This window comes from Rutidosis leptorrhynchoides, chromosome 6 (genome assembly GCF_046630445.1).
Source record: "Rutidosis leptorrhynchoides isolate AG116_Rl617_1_P2 chromosome 6, CSIRO_AGI_Rlap_v1, whole genome shotgun sequence".
Lineage (NCBI taxonomy): Eukaryota > Viridiplantae > Streptophyta > Magnoliopsida > Asterales > Asteraceae > Rutidosis > Rutidosis leptorrhynchoides.
The window spans coordinates 152,420,328-152,446,643 of NC_092338.1; the positions used below are offsets into that span (position 1 = coordinate 152,420,328).

Below are 26,316 nucleotides of genomic sequence, written 5' to 3' on the forward strand. Positions count from 1 at the left end.
TCAAAAAGGATAATCTCCAAGTGGCATATGATGTCATGAAAAATAAACTTATTCAATTCCAAACCGACTTGAATGTGGCCTTATCTGCAAAAGCTACTGCGGAAATTAACTTCGCGAAACTTCGCGAACATTTGCCCGAGCTTGGGCAAAAAATTATGGATTCTCGCCTCGTTTCTCAGCGATTTGAAACGTATGTTACCGTACTACAATAACTTGAGCGAGTCAAATTTTTGGGAGAGATTAGCAAGGTGACTGTATTACCGGATTCAATGCCGGAATACATTGAAAAGCTCATTTGTCCTCTTGAAGAAGCAGAGGAGATGGTCGCATTGGCCAGAGAAGGAATTCACGAAATTCCTATTCCCAAACTGGACGCCATAAGTCAAGACAAAGATGCTCCCATCGAAGATATCATCAAACTAGACTTAGACAGTTAGGAATAGGCTTTCACAACACAAGTACGACAATATGCGCATTTATCATGATTTTGTATCCGCGCAGTAATTTCTGTGATATTATAATAAAATTTTCATTTATCAATTGCAATTGTTATTATTTATATAGTGCTTAAGAGTATTATCCATAATTACTAGCATCGTCCTTTGCAATTTCATTGTTCATTATTGTGCACATAACAAGCAATTACTTTAGGCGAAACAACTTGTATGCGCGTGCATTATGCACATTATGAATCTTCTAAGTCCACCAAAACGATCCTTAGGCACAAATTTGTGTTTCATGCGAAGCATCCAAGTATGGCTAAATCAAATACCTTGGGCAAAATTTTTCGCGTTTCATTCTTTTCGCATACACTTTGAATTATTTTTATTAACTAACAAGTGGTCATTACCATCACTTTGTATAGTTGAAATCTTATTATTAATACTATGTTTGAAGCGTAAATTACGCACAAATATAGCACCACTATATTTGAGAAAAATTGAAACTTTATTCATTTCGCACAACATTACAATCATAATTCTGCTGCATATAGCACTAATCAGTATATTGCAACTTTGCAACAATTCTACGCATTTCTTTTCATTATATGTAGTATCTTTTCAACAAAGTAGCGTGCCACCATTAGGTATGTGCCGCCCTTCAATATCTTGGAGTTTATAAGAGCATGTCGCATTGATTCCCACTATTTGGTATGGTCCTTCGCAATTAGGTCCCAATTTTCCAAGTTTTTCAGCAAGACTTGCTTCATTATTTCGCAAGACCCATTTGCCGACATCGAAGGCTAACGCGCGCACCTTCTTGTTGTAATACTTGGCAATTTGTTGTTTATTGTTTGTCTCTCTTATCGCAGCCATAAGTCTGCGTACCTCAATGAAATTTAAATTTTCACAAATGCCGTCTTCATTCGCACTTTCATCAAAATTAGCAACTCTATGCGTTGGGACAAAGACTTTCGCAGGAATCATTGCCTCTCAACCGTACACAAGGCTAAAAGGTGTTTCGCCTGTACTTTTCTTGAAAGTTGTGCGATGAGCCCATAATACATTTGATAGTTCATCAACCCATCCATTTCGCTTTTCATTCAAACACTTTCGAATTCCGCTGACAATATCGCGGTTAGTCACTTCGCATAGCCCATTTTCTTGCGGATGCGCAACTGATGTGAATTTTTGTATTATATTCAATTCCGCACACCAGCTTAGAAAGGGGTCCTTCGCAATCTGTGCCCATTATCACTTACAAGTTCGCGTGGGATGCCAAACCTGCAAACAATATATTCTCACACGAAGTTTCACACTTGCACTCCAGTTATCGTGCGCAAAGCTTTAGCTTCCACCCATTTAGTAAAATAATCAATTGCGACAATCGGAAACTTTACATTACCCGCTCCTGGGGGAAATGGCCCCACAATATCAATGGCCCATTTATAAAACGGCCATGGTGAATTTATTGGGATCATGTCGTGCCTTGGCTTTCTATTATGCGGCGCATGTCTTTGGCAACTTTTACATATTTTAACTATTTGCGCAACATCACAATACAGGGTAGGCCAAAAGTAACCCATTCGCATTATTTTTGCCGCAATAGTTTTGGATCCTGAATGAAGAGCGCAAGACCCACTATGCACCTCTTCAATAATCGTTGCAGCTTCTGTGGGTCCTACACACCGCATTAATGGTCCCAAATACGATTTGCGATATAATATATCATTTTCAATCACATACATAGGGGATCTTTCTCCCACTAATCGAGCTTCTTTCTTGCCTTCAGGTAGTCCATTATTGCGTAAATAATGCATTATAGGATCCATCCAATTTGGTTATTCTATAGTCGCGACAATCAAACTACCATTAATGGATTTACTAGGAAGCTCTTCTACCCAGACTTGCTTTTGGAAATCTGAAAAAGTCAATGCAGCAAGCTTACTTAGCGCATCCGCCTTTTTATTTTGATTTCTTGATACTTGTGATAATTCAAAAAACTCAAAATTTTCCGCGGCTTCCTGCACTAGCTTCAAATACTTTTGCATCGACATCTCATGAGCTTCAAATGAACCATTAAATTGATTTGCTACTAACTGCGAATCTACATATGCGCGTAACTGTGAAATATTCATTGTACACGCCACATTTAATCCCGCAAGCAGTGCTTCATATTCAGCCTCGTTATTTGTTACATCAAAATTAAAACGCAGCGCGTATGTATGTTCTTCACCAATCGAGCTTGTTAATACCAATCCCGCACCTGCACCTTCAATACACGACTCACCATCTGTATATAAATCCCAAATTTCATGTTGAAGAGGTTTTAATTGCGTTCTTTCATGGATGACTTCAAGCTCACCCGTCATTTCTGCAAGGTAATCTGCCAAAACTTGGCCCTTTACAGATGTGCGCGGCAAATATGTTATTTCAAATGCTCCTAACTCGATTGCCCATTTGGCAAGTCTTCCTGATACCGCGGGTGTACTCAAAACTTGTTTAACTAGAAAGTCAGTTAAAACATGTATCGGATGACCCTGAAAGTATCTGCATAACCTTCTTGATGTCAAAACCAACGCGTAAATAAACTTTTCGATAGGTGCGTAGTTTATTTCACTTCCCGCAAGTGCATTGTTAACAAAGTAAACTGGCTTCTGGACTTTGTTTCGTTCCGCAACAAGCACTGAACCAAATGCTTCATTCGCAATCGAAATATAATGATATAAAATTTCGCCATCCACGGGCACAATCAATGTAGGTAACGTAGCAAGTGTAACATCCCGCCTTTTTCCGTTTACTTTTTCGTTTATTTATTTAAAGTCCGTTATATGATTATAACATCCTTCGTTAATACGCATATTTAAAATATCTCGTTTAGGTAATTCACGCACCCGCAACCGAACTCGAGGGACTAGTTTCGCCAAAGGAGCAAAGATGTGACTAGCTTTTGACTAGTCAACCCCCACCTCCCTTTCTTTTTCATTTCCATTTTCTTTTACTACTTTCACAATTTCTCTCAAACTTCATCACAAAGAATCATCATCAATTTCAAATCTAGCAAGCTTCAATCTAAACAAATTACATATTTGGAATTCTTGCAATTTCCTCTTTGTTTCCATACCGATTACATCTAAATTGGGTAACTTTCTAAAATCACTAGATTTTGTGTTCTTGATATTTTTAACTTATAAAGTTGTTAATTAGCGTCTATGGCTTAAGTCTGACATGAATATATGATTTATATGTTCGATCTTTTTATTTTTAGTAACTAGCATGAACTTGAAAGTTTGGTGTGTTTGATTGATGATTTGATGCTTAAATGTTGTTGTTATGATAAAGTGCAAGTATTAAATGTGTTCCTAGTATCACTAGCTTCAATTTGATGTGTAGGTTGCTTTAGAAAACTTCATGAACTTGATTAGTGATTTTCGTGAAATTGGGTTAGGGTTTGATGAACTTGAAATGGACTTTTGATGCTTTGAATGACATGAAATGTTATTTGTAAGTGTTAGGTTGTATTGTATGCTTGATTACCTTCGAAACGGCATATCGTTCATGTAAATTGGTTGTCAAATCATCGAATTGCATTTATAAACTTGGATGCATTAAATGAGGAGCTTTGAATGTGATTTTGGTTGTTGAAAATGTAAATGTGATTAGTTTTTTTCCTTGTCAAAATACCTTTCCGATGATATAAGATACATGTTTTGGTTGTTTGCGGGTCATAAATGGTGATTGTTTGAAGTTAGGTTCGTGCATTAAACTTGAAAACTGCCAGAATTTCTGCACAGGTAATGGCGCAGCGCGCCATATCCCCGCGCGGCGCGCCAAAGTGGGCTGACCAACTTTTCATTTAGAGGAAAAATGTTTGCTATGCTAGGGACCTCCGATTCACATGAAACTTGTTCTAATATGCTTATATATGAATAACTAGCACAGAAAAATAGTTCGGGACCCGACCCGAACGTGTTGACTTTTTCGTTGACTTTGACCGACAAAAGTTTGACTTTTTGTCAAACTTAACCAAATGATTATGCAATCTTTCTAACTTGTTTCTATACTTGTATCTTGCATGAAACTTGACAATTTGATTCACATGCTACATAATCGAGTCGTAACGAGCCATAGGACTAATTGAACATCTTTGACCTATCGTGTTTACCGTTATTGATACGACCTATTTGTTTAGGTCAAGACTAGCATTGTTCTTTGCACACGTTACTTGTTGAAGTACTACTTACTCGTGCACACAAGGTGAGATCATAGTCCCATCTTTCAAACAACTTTTATGTAGTGACCCGAACTTTTCCATGTTTATATATATTAATTGAGATTGATATTTACATGACTAAATGTTTTCAATGTGTTAAGCAATCAAACTTGTTAAGACTTTATTAAATGAAATAAGTTTCATATAGACAATTGATCACCCAAGTTGACCGGCGATTCACGAACGTTACAAAATTGTAAAAACTACATGTTGTGGTATATATATATATATATATATATATATATATATATATATATATATATATATATATATATATATATATATATATATATATATATATATATATATATGGTTGACATAAGATTATGATGAGTAAGTATCTCACTAAATATATTAACAATGTGTGATATACATAAGAAATGAGATTACTAAGTTAAGAAACTCGAAATGATATATATAACGATTATCGTTATGATAACGTCTACTAAATACATATGTATCATATTAAGATATTGATACACTATATTTAACATGATAAAATGATATTTAAATATATCATTAAGTGTGTTATCAATGAACTACATATGTAAAAACAAGACTACTAACTCAAGAATTACGAAACGAGACTTATATGTAACGATTATCGTTGTAACGATATTTTAATGTATGTATCATATTAAGAGATATTCATACATCATAATATCATGATAATATAATAATTTAACATATCATTTGATATAATAAACATTGGGTTAACAACATTAACTGAGATCGTTAACTTAAAGGTTTCAAAACAACACTTACATGTAACGACTAACGAAGACTTAACGACTCCATTAGAATGTATATACATGTTGTGTTTTGATATGTATTATTACACTTTTTAAAGACTTCAAGACACATATCAAAGTACTTCTACTTAACAAAAATGCTTACAATTACATCCTCATTCAGTTTCATCAACAATTCTACTCGTATGCACCCGTATTCGTACTCGTACAATACACAGCTTTTAGATGTATGTACTATTGGTATATACACTCCAATGATCAGCTCTTAGCAGCCCATGTGAGTCACTAACACATGTGGTAACCATCATTTGGAAATTAGCATGAAATATCTCATAAAATTACAAAAATATTAGTAATCATTCATGACTTATTTACATGAAAACAAAATTACATATCCTTTATATCTAATCCATATACCAACGACCAAAACACCTATAAACACTTTCATTCTTTAATTTTATTCATCTAATTTATCTCTCTCAAGTTCCATCTTCATGTTCTAAGTGTTCTTCATAAATTCCATAAGTATAGTTTCATAAAAATCAAGAATACTACCAAGTTTTCAAGTTTACTTCCAAGCTTTCTAATCCATTCCAAGTAATCATCTAAGATCAAGGAACCTTTGTTATTTATAGTAGGTTATCTTTCTAATTCAAGGTAATATTCATATTCAAACTTTGATTCAATTTCTACAACTATAAAAATCTTATTTCGAGTGAAAATCTTACTTGAACTGTTTTCGTGTCATGATTCTGCTTCAAGAACTTTCAAGCCATCCAAGGATCCTTTGAAGCTAGATCCATTTTTCTCATTTCCAGTAGTTTTATCCATAAAACTTGAGGTAGTAATGATGTTCATAACATCATTCGATTCATACATATAAAGCTATCTAATTCGAAGGTTTAAACTTGTAATCACTAGAACATAGTTTAGTTAATTCTAAACTTGTTCGCAAACAAAAGTTAATCCTTCTAACTTGACTTTTAAAATCAACTAAACACATGTTCTATATCTATATGATATGCTAACTTAATGATTTAAAACCTGGAAACACGATGAACACCATAAAATCGGATATACGCCGTCGTAGTGAAACCGGGGGCTGTTTTGGTTTGGATAATTAAAAACTATGATAAACTTTGATTTAAAAGTTGTTCTTCTGGGAAAATGATTTTTCATATGAACGTGAAACTATATCCAAAAATCTTGGTTAAACTCAAAGTGAAAGTATGTTTTTCAAAATGGTCATCAAGATGTCGTTCTTTCGACGGAAATGACTACCTCTTTAGTAATTGACATGTAACTTAAATTTCTGACTATAAACCTATACTTTTTATGTTTGGATTCTTAAATTAGAGTTCAATATGAAACCATAGCAATTTGATTCACTCAAAACGGATTTAAAATGAAGAAGTTATGGGTAAAACAAGATTGGATATTTTTGATCTTTTTAGCTACGGGAAATGTTTAACAAATCTATACAAATCATATCTTAGATAACTTATATTGTATTATACATGTATTCTAATATATTATGTAATATTGGGATACCATAGACACGTATGCAAATGTTTTGACATATCATATCGACCCATGTATATATATTATTTGGAACAACCATAGACACTCTATATGCAGTAATATTGGAGTTAGCTATACAGGGTTGAGGTTGATTCCAAAAATATATATACTTTGAGTTGTGATCTAGCCTGAGACTTGTATATACTGGGTCGTGGATTGATTCAAGATAATATATATCGATTTATTTCTGTACATCTAACTGTGGACAACTAGTTGTAGGTTACTAACGAGGACAGCTGACTTAATACACTCAAATCTTTAAAACATAATAAAAATGGCTGTAATTATATTTTGATCATACTTTGATATATATGTACATATTTGTATTGGTTCGTGAATCGATCCGTGGCCAAGTCTTATTTTCGAGGAAGGAAATATCTATGAAAGTGAATTATAGTCCCACTTTTAAAATCTAATATTTTGGGATGAGAATACATGCATGTTTTATAAATGATTTACAAAATAGACACAAGTACGTGAAACTACATTCTATGGTTGAATTATCGAAATCGAATATGCCCCTTTTTATTAAGTCTGATAATCTAAGAATTAGGGAACAGACACCCTAATTGACGCGAATCCTAAAGATAGATCTATTGGGCCTAACAAACCCCATCCAAAGTACCACATGCTTTAGTACTTCGAAATTTATATCATATCCGAAGGGTGTCCTGGAATGATGGGGATATTCTTATATATGCATCTTGTTAAAGTCGGTTACCAGGTGTTCACCATATGAATGATTTTTATCTCTATGTATGGGATGTGTATTGAAATATGAAATCTTGTGGTCTATTGTTACGATTTGATATATATAGGTTAAACCTATAACTCACCAACATTTTTGTTGACGTTTAAAGCATGTTTATTCTCAGGTGAATATTAAGAGCTTCCGCTGTTGCATACTAAAATAAGGACAAGATTTGGAGTCCATGTTTGTATGATATTGTGTAAAAACTGCATTCAAGAAACATATGTCGATGTAATATATTTCTATTGTAAACCATTATGTAATGGTCGTGTGTAAATAGTACATTTTAGATTATCATTATTTGATAATCTACGTAATGTTTTTAAAACCTTTATTGATAAAATAAAGGTTATGGTTGTTTTAAAAATGAATGCAGTCTTTGAAAAACGTCTCATATAGAGGTCAAAACCTCGCAACGAAATCAATTAATATGGAACGTTTATAATCAATATGAACTGGACATTTAATTTTATGCTTTAAACTATGGGATGAGAAACATATACATATCATACTTTTACACTTTGAACACAAGTACGAAAACGAACATTCCACGTACGGGTTTGAACAAAAATCCTCAATTCAATTATCATTAGTTACACTTGCAGGGTGTAAACGAGAACTTATATTATGTGATCACATGGGCTTGACGAGCCTCATTCGGACGGTTCGCTACCGTTAGCGGATGAAATATATTTTCGAGTATAGTGTATGTTCTAACACTACGTAACAGGGTACAAAATAGTTAAGTTTGATAATTGGGTGCCCGTGAAACAAATAACAACTTGGGAATGCAAATGATTTTGATAATCATCTTATATTAAATCTTGCGGTTCAAATGCAACGTTTACAAAAACACCTATGATTTCACTAATGTTTTCATTGACAGTTTTCTATATGTTTTCTCAGGTCCTTGAATGCTTAAGGATACATGCTTCCGCTTACTTTTTGATACTTGCTTGGATGTCGAGTATACGTGCATAGTTGGAGCGTCTTTTGACTACTTTTATAAATTGTGTCGCATAGTTTTCATTTGTACGTTAAACATTGAAATGTAACTAGTCATTGAACTACTTTTGTAAACTTGAAACATCCTTTTACTTATGAAATGAATGCGACATATTTTGGTCAAACGTCACGTTAAAGACTTATGACCACGTAACGGGACCTAAGTAGTCGGCGCCGTCAAACATGATTTGATCGGGTCGCTACAGATGGTATCAGAGCGTTGGTTGTAGGGATTTAGAGTTCATTGGTGTCAACCCCGAGTCATAGGGTACATTAGTGAGTCTAGACTACAACCGGCATATAGACTTGAAGTAGGAATTACTTGACTACTTGTGCATTTATACTCGAACGTTTCTACTCATATCTACTCTTATTTCATCTTAATCTCACGTTGTTTAATTTAATTGACACGCCACCTTGACTTAGTAAAATAATGTCGAATGCACATATGAATTAGGGTAATATAATTTCTGGGATTATATTACAGTGACTCATATGAACGTTCCGACATTATGGCATAAAGAATTTAAGTCGAGTCAAGGAAAATTTTTCTCTATCCTTATTCCATATCATGATTAGTATTATTGAAAATACTAATTAACGGTATTCTTGTGTTTTGAAGGAATAATGCCTCCTCGTCGTGTGCCACGCCATGAGACTCCCGAACAAGCTCTACAACGAATGATAGCCACTGCCGTGGATGCGGCCATGGCCGGTCACTCCTCCAACAACAACAATAACAACAACCACAACAACAACAATCAAGGGGCCGATAACTCAAGCGAAGGGTGCTCCTATAAAGGTTTCATGGGGTGCAAACCTCATACTTTTGATGGGACCGGGGGACCGGTTACTCTCACTCGATGGTTCGAACAAACGGAGGCCGTTTTTAGCATAAGCGGTTGTCGGGACCAAGACAAGGTCAAGTATTCTACCCACACCTTTTCCGGTATCGCCCTCACGTGGTGGAACACGTATGTACAATCGGTGGGTACCGATGAAGCTCACGCCCTCTCTTTGGCCAATTTAAGGGAAAGGATGATTGTCGAATTTTTACCTCGTGAGGAAACCCGAAAGCTCGAACAAGAGCTAAGAACTTTAAAGGCGGTCGGAAACGATCTCAAGACCTACAATCAACGATTCGCTGAACTATCCTTGATGTGTCCCAACCTCGTGAACCCCGAATTTCAAAGGGTTGAACTCTATATGGATGGTCTTCCAAAGAGCATCAAACAAGGAGTGATGTCATCCAAACCCGCTAACCTACAATAAGACTTTAACATGGCCCGCCAATTGATCGAAACGGTTGACGAAATTGTAGTTCCGGCACCTAAGGCTGAGGATAAATCAGGCGGCAACAAAAGAAAATGGGACGCCCCCCAATCAAGCAACAACTACAATAACAACTTCACCAAAAAGCCTTTCACTTCTGATGCCAAGAAAAGTTATGGCGAAAATAAACCCTTTTGCAACAAATGCCACAAACACCACTATGGTGAATGTAGCAATCTATTTTACCACCGGTGCCAAAGGGGTGGTCATATGGCCAACGATTGTAGAAGTGCCGCCTCCGTCTCTCAAAAGGTGCCCAATGCACCAAAACCGGGTACTTGTTATGAATGTGGCCAAACGGGTCATTTTAGAAATGCATGTCCGAAGAAGAAAGCCAACCCCAACACACGCGGCCGAGCTTTCAACATCAACACCGAGGAAGCCCGAGATGACAATGAATTAGTCACGGGTACGTTTCTCCTTAACAACACTTATGTTACTTGTTTATTCAATTCGGGTGCCGATAAGAGTTTTGTATCCAAGACTTTGACTCATTCTTTTAGCACTCCACCACTTCCACTAGATACTACTTATACCATTGAAGTGGCCAACAGAAAACTATTGAGTGCCGACACATATTACCGGGGGTGTACGTTAAACATTTTGGGTAATGAGTTTGAAATTGACTTGATACCCATGGAACTAGGAAGCTTCGATGTAATAATCAGTATGAATTTGCTAGCCAAAACAAAATCTCACATCCTTTGTGATCTTAACGCAATCCAAATTCCTATCGAAAATGGTGAACCCTTGATTGTTTATGGCGATAAGAGTTGCACCGGACTCAACCTCGTTTCATGCATTAAAGTTAGAAAACTACTCCGTAAGGGTTGTTTTGCGATCCTTGCTCACGTTAAGAAAGTCGAGTCCGATGAGAAGCACATCGATGATGTGCCAATTGTTAGTGACTATTTTGATGTATTTCCCGACGAATTGCTGGGTCTTCCACCTCATCGACCGGTTGAATTCCAAATCGATCTTATTCCGGGAGCCGCACTCGTAGCACGTGCACCATATAGACTTTCTCCATCCGAAATGTAAGAATTGCAAAGTTAAATCCAAGAACTACTTGACCGTGGTTTTATCCAACCTAGCCATTCACCATGGGGCACTCCGATTTTGTTTGTTAAAAAGAAAGACGGATCCCTACGAATGTGCATTGATTATCATGAACTAAACAAATTTACGGTTAAGAACCGATATCCTCTTTCTCGCATCGATGACCTCTTTGATCAACTACAAGGGTTTTGTGTATATTCGAAAATTGATCTCCGCTCGGGTTATCATCAATTAAGGGTTAAGGGGGAAGATGTCTCCAAAACTACTTTCCGAACTCGTTATGGTAGTTATGAATTTCTTGTTATGCCATTTGGTCTCACTAACGCACCGGCGGTGTTCATGGATCTTATAAACTGCGTGTGTAAACCGTATCTCGATAAATTCGTTATTGTGTTCATCGATGACATCTTGGTCTATTCTAAAAGCGAAGAAGAGCACGAACAACATCTCCGACTTGTGCTCGAACTCTTGAGACAAGAACGACTATATGCTAAATTCTCCAAGTGTGAATTTTGGTTGAAGGAAGTTCAATTTCTTGTTCATGTTGTAAGTGATCAAGGTATTAAAGTCAATCCAACAAAAATCGAAGCCATTAGTAAATGGGAGACTCCTACTACTCCTACTCACATTTGTCAATTTTTGGGTCTCGCCAGATACTATCATAGATTCATCAAGGATTTCTCTTTGGTTGCTCATCCTCTAACCGTGTTAACTCACAAGGGAAAGAAATTCATTTGGGCGACCGAACAAGAACCCGCATTTCAAATCTTGAAAACAAAGCTAACCACCGCTCCTATCTTGTCACTTCCCGAAGGCAATGATGATTTTGTTATATACTGCGATGCCTCGAAACATGGTTTTGGGTGTGTATTGATGCAACGAAAGAAAGTCATTGCTTATGCCTCTCGACAGCTCAAAATTCATGAACGAAGCAACACGACACATGATCTCAAACTCGGAGCCGTTGTCCTCGCACTTAAAATGTGGAGACACTATCTTTACAGAACCAAGAGTACTATCTTCACCGATCACAAAAGCCTCCAACACATCTTTGATCAAAAGCAACTAAACATGAGACAATGACGGTGGATTGAAACTTTAAACGATTATGATTGTGAGCTTCGTTACCATCCCGGGAAGGCAAACGTAGTAGCCGATGCCTTGAGTCGAAAGGAAAGAGCTGTGCCTCTTCGTGTTCGAGCTTTAAACATCACCATCCACACCAACCTTAATAGTCAAATTCGTGTAGCCCAAGACGAGGCTCTCAAGGATGAAAACATCTCTCTCGAACACTTGAACGTCCTCACCTCTCGATTCGAAGTTAAAGAAACCAGACTCCGATATTTCGCCGGAAGAATTTGGGTGCCTAGTTATGGGGACTTGTGAAGCCTTATTTTAGACGAAGCCCATAAGTCACGATACTCGATTCACCCCGGTGCCAATAAGATGTACCATGACCTTAAAGAACAATATTGGTGGCCGAACATTAAAAAGGACGTTGCTACTTATGTTGGAAAGTGCCTAACTTGCTCCAAAGTCAAAGCTGAACATCAAAGACTGTCTGGACTACTTCAATAACCCGAAATCCCACAATGGAAGTGGGAAAGGATAACGATGGATTTTATCACCAAACTACCAAAGACGGTTGGCGGATATGATACTATTTGGGTTATTGTTGACTGTCTCACCAAATCCGCGCATTTCCTAGCCATGAAGAAAATCGAAAACATGGAGAAACTCGCACAACTTTACATTAAAGAAATCGTAACCCGACACGGTGTACCCTTATCGATTATCTCCGACCGAGATGGCCGTTTTGTTTCTAGATTTTGGCGTACTTTACAAGAAGCGTTGGGAACACGTTTAGACATGAGCACCGCATACCATCCGCAAACCGATGGACAAAGCGAACGCATAATTCAAACCTTGAAAGACATGCTACGAGCTTGCATTGTCGACTTTGGAAAAGCTTGGGATAAGCACTTGCCTCTCGCCGAATTCTCCTACAATAATAGTTATCACGCGAGTATTAACGCCGCACCATTCGAAGCTTTATATGGCCGAAAATGTCGTTCACCTCTTTGTTGGGCCGAAGTAGGCGACACACAAATCACCGGACCCGAACTCATTCATGAAACAACCGAGAAAATCGTTCAAATCCGAGATAGGCTTAGGACGGCCCGAAGTCGTCAAAAGAGCTATACCGACAAACGACGCAACAACCTCGAATTTCAAGTCGGTGACCGAGTAATGTTAAAAGTCGCACCTTGGAAAGGTGTAATCCATTTTGGGAAACGCGGGAAGCTAAATCCGCGGTATATTGGTCCTTTCGAAATCTTGGAGCGTATTGGAACCGTTGCTTATCGTTTAGATCTTCCACCTCAATTGAGCTCCGTTCATCCTACCTTCCATGTATCTAACTTGAAAAAGTGTCTTGCCGAACCCGATATCATCATCCCTCTCGAGGAACTTACTATTGATGACAAACTTCATTTTGTGGAAGAACTGGTTGAAATTGTGGACACCTCCGTCAAGACGTTGAAGCAAAGCCGAATCCCGATTGTCAAGGTTCGTTGGAATTCCAAAAGAGGACCTGAGTTTACTTGAGAAAGGCAAGATCAAATGCAAAAGAAATACCCTCACTTGTTCCCGGTTCCGGAAACGCAAGATCTCGAGGAAGAAACAATGACTACTACGCCTACTTAAATTTCGGGACGAAATTTATTTTAAGGAGTAGGTAATGTAACATCCCACCTTTTTCCGTTTACTTTTCCGTTTATTTATTTAAAGTCCGTTATATGATTATAACATCCTTCATTAATACGCGTATTTAAAATATCTCGTTTAGGTAATTCACGAACCCGCAACCGAACTCGAGGGACTAGTTTCGCCAAGGGAGCAAAGATGTGACTAGCTTTTGAGTAGTCAACCCCCACCTCCCTTTCTTTTTCATTTTCATTTCCATTTTCTTTTACTACTTTCACAATTTCTCTCAAATTTCATCACAAAGAATCATCATCCATTTCAAATCTAGCAAGCTTCAATCCAAACAAATTACATATTTGGAATCCTTGCAACTTCCTCTTCGATTCCATACCGATTACATCTAAATTGGGTAACTTTCTAAAATCACTAGATTTTGTGTTCTTGATGTTTTTAATTTATAAAGTTGTTAATTAGCGTCTATGGCTCAAGTCTAACATGAATATATGATTTATATGTTCGATCTTGTTATTTTTAGTAACTAGCATGAACTTGAAAGTTTGGTGTGTTTGATTGATGATTTGATTGCTTAAATGTTGTTGTTATGATAAAGTGCAAGTATTAAATGTGTTCCTAGTATCACTAGCTTCAATTTGATGTGTAGGTTGCTTTAGAAAACTTCATGAACTTGATTAGTGATTTTGGTGAAATTGGGTTAGGGTTTGATGAACTTGAAATGGACTTTTAATGCTTTGAATGACATGAAATGTTATTTGTAAGTGTTAGGTTGTATTGTATGCTTGATTACCTTCAAAATGGCATATCGTTCATGTAAATTGGTTGCCGAATCATCGAATTGCATTTATGAACTTGGATGCATTAAATGAGGAGCTTTGAATGTGATTTTGGTTGTTGAAAAGGTAAATGTGATTGACGAAATGTTATTAGTTGTTTTCCTTGTCAAAATACCTTTTCGATGATATAAGATACATGTTTTGGTTGTTTGCGGGTCATAAATGGTGATTGTTTGAAGTTAGGTTCGTGCATTAAACTTGAAAACTGCCAGAATTTCTGCACAGGTAATGGCGCGGCGCGCCATATCCCCGCGCGGCGCGCCAAAGTGGGCTGACCAACTTTTCATTTAGAGGAAAAATGTTTGCTATGCTAGGGACCTCCGATTCACATGAAACTTGTTCTAATATGCTTATATATGAATAACTAGCACAGAAAAATAGTTCGGGACCCGACCCGAACGTGTTGACTTTTTCGTTGACTTTGACCGACCAAAGTTTGACTTTTTGTCAAACTTAACCAAATGATTATGCAATCTTTCTAACTTGTTTCTATACTTGTATCTTGCATGAAACTTGACAATTTGATTCACATGCTACATAATCGAGTCGTAATGAGCCATAGGATTAATTGAACATCTTTGACCTATCGTGTTTACCGTTATTGATACGCCCTATTTGTTTAGGTCAAGACTAGCATTGTTCTTTGCACACGTTACTTGTTGAAGTACTACTTACTCGTGCACACAAGGTGAGATCATAGTCCCATCTTTTAAACAACTTTTATGCTTTAAACTATGTGATGAGAAACATATACATATCATACTTTTACACTTTGAACACAAGTACGAAAACGAACATTCCACGTACGGGTTTGAACAAAAATCCTCAATTCAATTATCATTAGTTACACTTACAGGGTGTAAACGAGAACCTATATTATGTGATCACATGGCTTGACGAGCCTCATTCGGACGGTTCGCTACCGTTAGCGGATGAAATATATTTTCGAGTATAGTGTATGTTCTAACACTACGTAACATGGTACAAAAAAGTTAAGTTTGATAATTGGGTGCCCGCGAAACAAATAACAACTTGGGAATGCAAATGATTTTGATAATCATCTTATATTAAATCTTGTGGTTCAAATGCAACGTTTACAAAAACACCTATGATTTCACCAACGTTTTCGTTGACAGTTTTCTATATTTTTTCTCAGGTCCTTGAATGCTTAAGGATACATGCTTCCGCTTACTTTTTGATACTTGCTTGGATGTCGAGTATACATGCATAGTTGGAGCGTCTTTTGACTACTTTTATAAATTGTGTCGCATAGGTTTCATTTGTACGTTAAACATTGAAATGTAACTAGTCATTGAACTACTTTTGTAAACTTGAAACATCCTTTTACTTATGAAATGAATGCGACATATTTTGGTCAAACATCACGTTAAAGACTTATGACCACGTAACGGGACCTAAGTAGTCGGCGCCGTCAAACATGATTTGGTCGGGTCGCTACAGCAAGCAGTTGCTTCATTTCCTGAAATGCTTTATCGGCCTCTTCTGTCCATACAAAATTCTTCTGCTTCAAACACTCTTTAAGTGTACGTAAAAAAGGCAACTGTCTTTCCGCGGCCTTGGACAAAAACCTAGTCAAAGCCGCTATCTTTCCTGTCAAACTTTGCACTTCCTTGACAGTCTTAGGCGCGGTCATGTTTTCAATTGCAGTTATTTTCTTAGGATTAGCCTGGATGCCTTGCTCAGTGACATAATATCCCAAGAATTTACCTTCTCTATCTCCGAAGCTACATTTAGACGGATTCAATTTCATATTAATCTTGCGCAAACTTTCAAATGTTTCTTCCATATCAAACAAAATTTGCTCTTGCGTTTTGCTTTTTATGACAAGATCATTAACGTAAGCTTCAAGGTTACGGCCTATTTGGCCTTCAAATGCCTTATAAATTAATCGCTGATAAGTTGCTCCCGCATTCTTGAGTCCAAAAGGCATTTTAATATAACAATAAATGCCCTTTCCAGTATGAAAAGCGGTTTTGTTCTCGTCTTCTTGCGCCATTGGAATTTGATGATACCCTTTTGCGGCATCCAAAAAACATTTATAAGGGTAAGCGTGCAAAGACTCCACTTTTAGATCTATTTCGGGCAGCGGATAATTGTCTTTTGGACAAGCTTTGTTTATGTCTTTAAAGTCTATGCACATCCTCCATGAACCGTCAGGCTTTTTTACCAGTACTGGGTTTGCAACCCATGTTTGATATTTTACTTCGCGTAAAATGCCTGCATTAACTAACTTGGTAACTTCCGCACAGAACCATTTCATGCGATCAGGAGCCATTCCTCTGCGCTTTTGTACAATAGACTTTAATTCAGGATTAGCATTTAATCTATGTTCCACAACGTCACGCGGAACGCCAGTCATATCTTGCCCACTCCAAGCAAACACATCCATGTACGCGACAAGCATTTGCACAATCTTCTTTCTTATTTCCTCATCCAACTCAGTGCCAATTTTCATTTTTTGATCAGGATATCTACAGTTTATAACAACCATGTTATCCTCTGCAATTTGTGCGCAACAGCCGCGTCTTGCGTGCTTATAGCCGCACAAATTGACTGCATAGCCATAGAGTTTATTGTTGCCACACCTTTGCAAGTAGTGAATTTAATCATTCCATGTATCGTAGATGACACTATGTCAAGCTTGCGCAACGCGGATCTTACCAACAACATGTTATAACGCGAAGCCGATCTTATGACATAAAAGTCTAATTGCGCTTATCTTGTCAATTTTACATCTGCTTCATCACGCAACTCAATTTTTAGCGATAATTGCCCCATGGGCCATGCAGATTCACCCGCGAAACCAGACAGAGATATCGCGGTTGCCTGCAGATCCGCTTTAATGCATTCTGGCAATTGTCGAAAGCATTGCTCATATATCAAATCTATGCTGCTGCCAGTGTCGACATGTATTTTCGTAATTGTTATTCCCGTATTCGCAACCTTGCATGATATGACCAACGGCCTATCGGACATATCGCAGTTTTGCTTAAATGGAAAAGTGATGGGCGCAAGTTGCCATTCTTCAAGCATTTCAGCCGCTTTTCGCTTTTTGAGCCCTTTCTTCTTGTGTATTGTACTTACTATTTTCGCATCTTGCTCATTTTGAAGTATTTTTGTTGAATTTTTGGCCAAAAAAGATTTATGCGTTTTACGCACCTTCAAATTCATATTTGCCACATTCACAACATTTTTGGTGGCTAAAAGCTTTTGTTGCTTCGTCATTTTGCTTAGTTTACAACTTTTGTTAAGGAGATTACGTTTTCCTGCAATTTAACAAAGAAAATAACACGATTAGAATTAAGAAATGAGTTTAATAGCTCGATTAAAACGAACGAAAATTTCTCATTTCAATTCTATTCGTGTCCCACGGATGGCGCCAATTGATCAATCCTAGATTATTCTATGAAGGCTAATCAAGGATTGAGTGCAATGAGGGGTACAATGGATGTCGATTAGGATTTTGGGACCTTATTGTCATATTTCGTTAAGTGCTAAACGATCAACAACCATGTCCCAGTCTTCGTAAGTTACCTTAACCAATAAAGATCAAGTCTCAGACAAACTCACGAGAGAGATCAATATGGATAGGGCAATTCTTCCAGAATCAACAACCTCAAATGAGAGGCCAAGCTCCCTATTTATAGGTTTGAGACTTACGCGGAAGTAAGATGTACGCGCACTTAGGCATTCCGCACAAGTACTGCGAGAACCCTACGCACTCTTTAATATTTCGCGCAAGCTCACCGCATTCATTAATATTTACCGCGATTTAATTGTCTTGCATCTTTTGCCTTTAAATAGCATTTCGCACTAAAAATATACATATACATGTGTATGTATATGATCAGAACTACTAAAATTTTTAAATAAATAATTGATTAGAATTATGATTCTATTTATTTAGTTTGAAATATAAAAATGGATACAGTTTTTCGTTCAAGTTATTCGGAGTGTACTAGCATTTTTACTGATATGTACATAGTCTAATCGAGTTATCATGTGATATTTTCGACCTTTTCAGCTTTTCTCCTAACCTAGCCAAGAGATGTCGAAACCTCTTGTGAGGATATCAACCAATATAAGATAACGTGTTCTTTTTCTTTTGATGAATAGGTGTTATAGGTGTTATTGAATACTATAGACTTCAGTCACAAATGTAATGTAATGTTATCATATCATTTAATGACAATATAAGTAAAACCAGCCATGCACTCAAAGAAATAAAATCGGTTTGGCGTATTATATTACTCCTCACAAAGTTCCCCTTTCTTTCTACATTCATATGTGATACAGTACATGATTAGTTTCCTTCAATTCCTACATGATTAGTTTCTTTCAGTTCCAACTATGGTTTATGTAATTGTACCTCTACATTAATGCTTTCACCGTTTGTACTATTATCAATTATCAAAGTCTTTTGAAGGTTTATCTTGAATCATTGATGCTAAACCCACTTTGAAGATCTAACATGATCATGATGATGCATTTTAAATTTTAATTAGCAGACAACAAAAGTTTTGCCTGCCAATAGATGGAAGCCACATAGTTCACTATCATTCCCCTATATTTCACCAATTAAAATGACTAATTCAACTTTTACATCACACAATTTCAATTTCAGTAACTTACTCTTGGAGTGTGCAAGGTACCCTTAAGGATCATAATATTATATTATGCGTATCTAAGAGCGCGTTTGATAAATCAAAATAATTATGCGTTGAATTATTCATAATCTGAATGATTCAAATGTTCTAAATGAAAGAAATTCCGAATGATAATAAGTTGTTTGATAATCGTTATAAACCAACAATATAAATATAAATGAGGTACTATAACATTTTAAATGTATTGAAAATTCAATATAATTATTTGATAAGTGTTCAAGATATGATATAAGTAGGATATTACAAAAAAAAAAAAAAAATAGGTACTTAATGGTTAAGGGAGTGTTTCAACTCTGAATAGTTCAACACTGAATGCTAAACCATTCACCATGATATGTCATTCAAATGTCAGAAACAAACGCGTTGAATGCTGAATGGCTCATCATTCAGCACTGAATCATTTAACTAAAACACGCCCTAAATGTATCATATGCAAGGTTGCAAAATTCGCTATTCGGAGAATAATCGGTCGGGACTTTAAAATGATTAATCGGCAATTCGGGGATTAATCGGTGATTAATCGGGAATTAATCGAAGATTAATCGGATTGTACTTTATACAATTAAATGATAACTTTTTTAAGTTTATGTGTAAATATAAAAGAAAACCATAAACATAAAGATAAACTTTAACATAATTATTTAAAATTATTCATTTTATTCAAAAACTCTATAGTATTAGTTTATATTCATGTTAAAATGTTGATTAATTTTGACTTTGACCGACTTTGATTACCAAATTCGATTTTGAACTATCAATCTACGTTGACCGACTAATTAAACGCGTTTTTTACAACAATGATCATATGTATGTATAGAAAATGGTTGATTCATTAATCAATATCTGGTTGATGTTCTATTCATTTCACTTTTCTTGAACTAGCCCTTTGTCTAATCTAATGGTTAAACATATCTTTGGGCACATACTTTAAGCATAGCAATCATTTTCCAGTTCTAGATCATTCTGATAAAGTATACATGTATGGCTAAAAGAGTAATAAAAATCCTGGTACCTGTTGTTTTAATCGAAATGTAAATAATAAAAAGAAAAACATCCTTCAGATATTCAAATTTGCACTCAACCACTCATCATGTCCCTCCTTTTACTTTTTGGTCACAAAGCATACAATATGTAATTTTTGCAACTGCAACAACAGGAATATAAAGTTGTCTTACTGTCTTATTTGTGCTTAGTGATAGAAAATCCTTATTTTCGGTCAAGAGTCCGAAATCGTGGGTTCTAACTACTACCATCAGCAGCAACAGAAAATAAGCATACGAACCCAATTCTTGACTTCATTTATCATTTAAACAAATTACAATAGGCACAATAATGAATAGAAAGACACATTCAAGCTTGTTGTAGCTACGGCGTTTTAACAACGCCTAAAGTTAAATCTATAAACGAAGGACAAACGTACATAACGGTTACCCTCATACAAAAAACATCGGAATTATGTTAGCATACCTAAAAAAAAAAAAGAAACAATGGCAGTTGAAAATAGAGAATAGATTTCAAATAACATAAACAATGTAAAGAGGATACATATATTAGGACAAACTAGCATAAAACAAAAATTAGACTAATGGAGTTATGTATCAGTTATCCAACCTCTAATGACCCATTTATTTCACTAAACTTTCTAAAAGTTTGAATAATATGTATCATTAATTATCTAGCACTATCAACTCCAACTAGAGAAAAAGTAACCTAAAAGCAAACATCATTGTTCTTATCGATAACACACGTTAAACATATTAACCAACAAATTGCTATATAAATGCTCAATTGTACATACCATACGTCATTAAAGCTGACTAGCACCAGCTGACTAGCACCAACGAGACCAAATATAAAGAGTAACTTTTCTGTTAACGAAATAACTTCAATCACATAATTGATAGTAAAATCATAAGCGCGCAAGCAGCTTCTTGCATCCAAGAATACCTGAAAATATTGATATAACAGCCACTATAGTACCCAGTCTCGAAAGCCAAAATTCTGTCCACGTCAAGGGCTTAGTAACATGATTTAAGATCTTCTTAAAATTTTCATTTAAGTCCTCTAAAGAACCGTTGTTATCGATCACTATATCTGCTTTTGACCTTTTTAAATCTAGAGGCATTTGAGCGTTTATCCTGTTTTGAGCATCTTGAGCAGACGTTCTGTCTCGGGACATTAGGCGTTGAAGCTGTGTTTCAGGATCAACCCATACAACGATGATTGGGTTTGTCCAACGATCCATATTGGCCTCGAATAGTAAAGGAACATCAAGAACGATGATATTACAACCCTTTATCCATAACTTGAATACCTCCCATAATATACCATATGATATGTAAGGAGCAAGAAGCCTACAAACAAATTTACAAAACTACATGATTTTAAAGTAATATTAAGTATTAACTACAACAATCAATGAAGTGTTGCAGAACTCGGAATTACTTGGAGACTGGCGAATCTAGGATGAAAACATAATGTCGTCCCGAATTTTTTTCCCAAAACTAATTATATTTAAATGGTATTTTGGGTGGTTGTTTACTTTCAGAAAACCACAAATCTTAAAATTATATGGGATCCCGTTGACAAATTTAGTGGTGTCCTATACAATTTGAAGAGTACTTTGTAAAAAAAAAAAAAAATTCAAACTAGCGGTGCCACATGACCCCGCCCATTATAACATAGATGCACCACTGCTTGGCGAGTACTCTGTTTTTGCAGCTCGGGGAGTGCTCAGAAAGTATCAGCCAAACTCGGTCAACACAGTCAAACTCGGTCAAAACTCAAGATTACTCGGAAAAAGGGTCAAAACTCGGCCAAATATCAGAATTACTCGGGAAAATGGTCCAAACTCAGCCAAATATCATAATTACACAGAAAACGGGTCAATTCTCGGTCATTGTGGGTCAAAGTCAAACTTGGTCAACATCCGAGTACTCCCTGAGTTTCGAGCACTCCTTAAAAAATCCCAACCGAGTACTCCCCAAGTAGCGATTTTTGCAACCTTAATCCAATCCGTATCTTTTCCAAAATACAGTGGTGAATCTAGGATAAAAACTCAAAGGGGTCCTAAGTGGGCTAATTTTAAATATCTTAATGACCCATACTACGAAACCATAAATCTCAAAAACATATAGGGTCCTACAATTATATTTAGTGGTGCCTATACCATAAATCTTATTATCCAACTTATTTCACATAATTAGTGTTGTCACTAGGACTCCACACTATATAGCCTATAATCGCCCCTGTCAAAATATCATATGCTGTAGTTATTTGAAGACACCTTTTCAGCTTCACTAACAGTGAGCAAATTTCAATTATCAATTAGATATGATAATTCTTTGATATAACATTATTTATCCTTAAGTGTACCTATTGAGAAGCTGACGTTTCGAAGGATCAGTAAAAACAATCTGTCCCAACTTTGCCCGATCTACTTCCCCATTATCTGCCAATATGTCATCTCCAAAAGCTGCTACAACCTTTCTCCAACCACCACTACCTCTCTTCAACACGTCCTGAAATGTGAACCGCCACAAATGTTATTAACATTTAACATCTTAATGATTAAATATACATATGCAGTAACATAATTGGAAGAACATAAAAAGTAAGACGGCTAGAGCATATAAAACACCGATTCCTCAAAACTAGAGTTTTATCGAGAAATTTATGAATGAACTGCACGTCCATCTCAGAGTCTTCTCGTGCTATTTTTTGAAACAAATGGCAAGCTTGTTGGGTTACATATGCAGAACAGCATCTTAGTTCCTAATGAAAAAGGTAGTTCTTTCAAGGAAGATAAGGATAATTGTAGCATATTTCAAGAAAAGAATAAGGCAGCAGTCTTGTATGGAAACAAATTTTAGGCTTATGTGGACTCAGTCACTCAGTTCCCTTTGGGATGAGAAGAAAATGGTTCTTGGATTGTGCAGGACTTAAAGTAACTGGTGATGCAATTTACTCATAAAGGAATAAAGATGGTGTAAGATTTTAAGGGTTCCAAAAGTGCTAACTCGGCCTGATCAAGTCTCATCAATTTAATGTATTGATGCATAAACAATGCAGTTTGACCATAATACACTTTGTTTTCTATTGAAAACTTTCACAACCCTTTACAATTAGACCTCAAACATATGACACGAACATTTCACCAGGATCTGAACGTCTTTTACCCAAATATCAAATTTGATGACCGAAAACGGTCAAGGAAATACTATAACTTTTCAGCTTTATATATATATATACATTGGTTCAAAAGGATAATATTGAGCAACTTACTAGTAAGGTGAAAAGCTTACAGAGCAATAGCTTGTTTATCTCCCCTGTCGTTTTTGGTAAAAGAGAAAAAAAAAAAGACGGATGGTGGTGAATGCATGTGGAGAACATGGTCAACAAAAAAATTACAGGTTTCGCGTTCCACTTATTAAAACGTTGCTCGATGAATTGTATTAGATGCCCTATTTTCAAACCTCGCCTTCAAGGAATCAGAAACCAATTAATCGGTACTGAAAGATCCTACTTTATCATCATTTCAGAAGTGTAATTTATTTTTTATATTTAATAGTAGTATTCAAAACTAGGGTTTTATTTGCAGATCAATAACAAGCAAGTCGAGATATAAACAAATTAAGAGAATGTGAAAGGGAACTTACACGGGCGATGACATCAGCATCGACAACAGGAAAACCATTAGCTTTGAAAAGATTGGAAACAGTACTCTTCCCGCTCGCAATTCCACCAGTCAATCCTATTACCCTCATCTTTTTATTTATTCCAAATTTAGTCAAAGCAAACTTTTTGCAACTGCGATAAATGTGATGAATCAACAATAAATTACCAAATACAAAATTTAACAAGCAGGTCACTTTGACCCATCAATTTTATCCTAAAGAAAGATCCTTGAATATGTAACGTCATGAAATATGAATGACAGCACATTAAACATATAATCGGAAACATCGAACACAATCATATCAGTATTATTAATATTAATGCAAATAATAATTGTCGAAGAACTAACTGCAGGACTCACGTGCATGAGACGTACTGCTGCTCCCAGTAATTCAACTACAACTCTGTTTTCTGTATCAAAATTTCATATTTGAAAGCCTAGCAAGATCCAATTTAGTTAATTATTCACCTCTGATCCAATAATTTGACTATTCCTTTTCATGGGTTTGTCCTAAGTTAATTTACTGAAATGAAACAGTACAATAGAATAAAATGTGATATTAACTACACGAACTTTATCCTACTTTTGCAACTGCAAATCTAGTTGATGCACTTGTATCATTATCATCAAATTGGAACGAAAATTAAATTATCAATATAAACAAAGCTGTTTGATGTATTAAACAAAATCTGATTCGAGACAACGAAAACAAACTGAACACGCATATCATGAACAACTTAACTAAATGCACAACTGGAAACAAACATATAATCAAAATATTTATTCATTACAATACAGTTTGCGTATAAAGCAGCATAAATTGAAATTTCGAATTTAACTAATTGACTCTGATAAAACAAATCCACACCTGCGAGTAATTCTTTAGAATCCACTTATTACAGACTTGAAATCGTAAATACGATGGCTAGGGTTTGAATTTAAGAAGTATATCACATGAAAACTTGAAAAGGATCGGAAAAAATGTAAGATAGGGTTTCGGCTTCTCCCAATTTCTGCAAAAAGACAACGAACAAAGGAGCAGAAAGAACGTTTTTCTTTCCGTTCTATCTTACCAAACCACAAACGGACTTTGACCCGACTCGTTTTGCTTAAAATTACAAAACATTCCTCTGGTTTTCTTAAAATTACATCTTTAGTCACTAAAGTATTTATGGACAATATAAGTCTGTGTGATATGCAAATGTTACAAAAATAATCCCTCTATTTGACCGACGTTGAAATATTTCGTTAGCTTTCATCGCATGTGATTCACTTGAGGGTATAATCGTCCTTTTGCCTTTCAATTCTGATACGCTTTCTGCCTAACTTCAATTTAAAAGGGACCTCTTTCCACGTCCGTCTCATCATTTCAAACAAAAAATAAACTATGTAAAAATCAAACAATTAAAAAACTACAATTCCAATATAAGTTATTCATTGCAATCGTCCTTTTGCATTTTGATAGCGGTAACGTGACAAATGTGATGTTAACAAGGGAATAGTGGAAAGGGGTGATGGGAGTGTGATGAGTGACGTGCCAAATAAATTAAGATCGGAAGTAGAAAGTAAAAGATGGTAAAAAAAAAAAGTTGAAAATAAAACTAAATTATTATAAAAAAGTTTAAAAGTGACGTGAAGTTGAGTAATGAAATCACAAATTCTGCTGTCTTCCTTCTTGTATTCTTCGGTTGAAGACGTTACTTTTTTCGAAAATGTTTTTGATTTTATACAAGTTATCGTTATTTTTGTCAAAAAAATAAATAAATAAATAAAAATAAAAATTAAAAATGTAAATATTTCTAAAATTTATCATTTCAAAATAATTAATTTCCCATCACCTTTGTGAACTACTCCGTAGATGCTTATCTAGGGTGTGTTTGGCGCGTAGCTTATTGCAGCTTATGGAAGCTTATGAGAGCTTGAGCTTATGATTTTAATAAGCTCCAAGTCATAAGCTTCGTTTGGTAGAAAAAAAAAAGTAGAGCTTATAGAAATTATAAGCTCTGAAAAAATAAGCTACTTGTAGTAGCTTATGAAAAAAAGTAGAGCTTATGAACTGAAAAATAAGCTCCAGCTAGTTTACCAAACATTTATAAAAAATAATAAGCTCCAGCTACCAGCTTCAAAAATAAGCTCCAGCTCCAGCTACTTTCGTCCAAACACACCCCTAAGATGAAAAACAGAGTATATTTATGTTTGT

The 26,316-nt window shown here is 35.8% G+C and overlaps 2 protein-coding genes across 3 annotated transcripts; both read right to left on the bottom strand.

The window, feature by feature from the left end:
* Positions 1-1,061: 1,061 nt before the first annotated feature.
* Positions 1,062-1,427, bottom strand: LOC139854174 (uncharacterized). The gene has a single exon (XM_071843495.1). It carries the CDS (start codon positions 1,425-1,427, stop codon positions 1,062-1,064), a length of 366 nt encoding a protein of 121 aa, XP_071699596.1.
* Positions 1,428-21,193: 19,766 nt separating this feature from the next.
* Positions 21,194-25,148, bottom strand: LOC139852769 (dephospho-CoA kinase-like). 2 transcript variants are annotated; one of them, XM_071842099.1, is made up of 4 exons: positions 24,985-25,148; positions 24,097-24,247; positions 22,814-22,971; positions 21,194-21,792 (listed from the first exon to the last, which is right to left on the bottom strand). In XM_071842099.1, exons 2-4 carry the CDS (start codon positions 24,202-24,204, stop codon positions 21,348-21,350), a joined length of 711 nt encoding a protein of 236 aa, XP_071698200.1. In that variant the 5' UTR covers positions 24,205-24,247; positions 24,985-25,148; the 3' UTR covers positions 21,194-21,347. The 2 variants fall into 2 exon arrangements, with proteins under 2 accessions (XP_071698200.1, XP_071698201.1); XM_071842100.1 differs by having other exon boundaries at positions 22,814-22,959; positions 24,985-25,147.
* Positions 25,149-26,316: the final 1,168 nt, after the last annotated feature.

Bases quoted from the DNA above. Each gene is read 5' to 3' on its own strand.
- LOC139852769 (XM_071842099.1), bottom strand. From the start codon at position 24,204: ATGAGGGTAATAGGATTGACTGGTGGAATTGCGAGCGGGAAGAGTACT. The intron at 22,972-24,096 runs GTAAGTTCCCTT...CATTTGTGGCGG, and splicing joins ATGCTGATGTCATCGCCCGT to TTCACATTTCAGGACGTGTT. The intron at 21,793-22,813 runs GTACACTTAAGG...ATTTGTTTGTAG, and splicing joins AAACGTCAGCTTCTCAATAG to GCTTCTTGCTCCTTACATAT.
- LOC139854174 (XM_071843495.1), bottom strand. From the start codon at position 1,427: ATGATTCCTGCGAAAGTCTTTGTCCCAACGCATAGAGTTGCTAATTTT.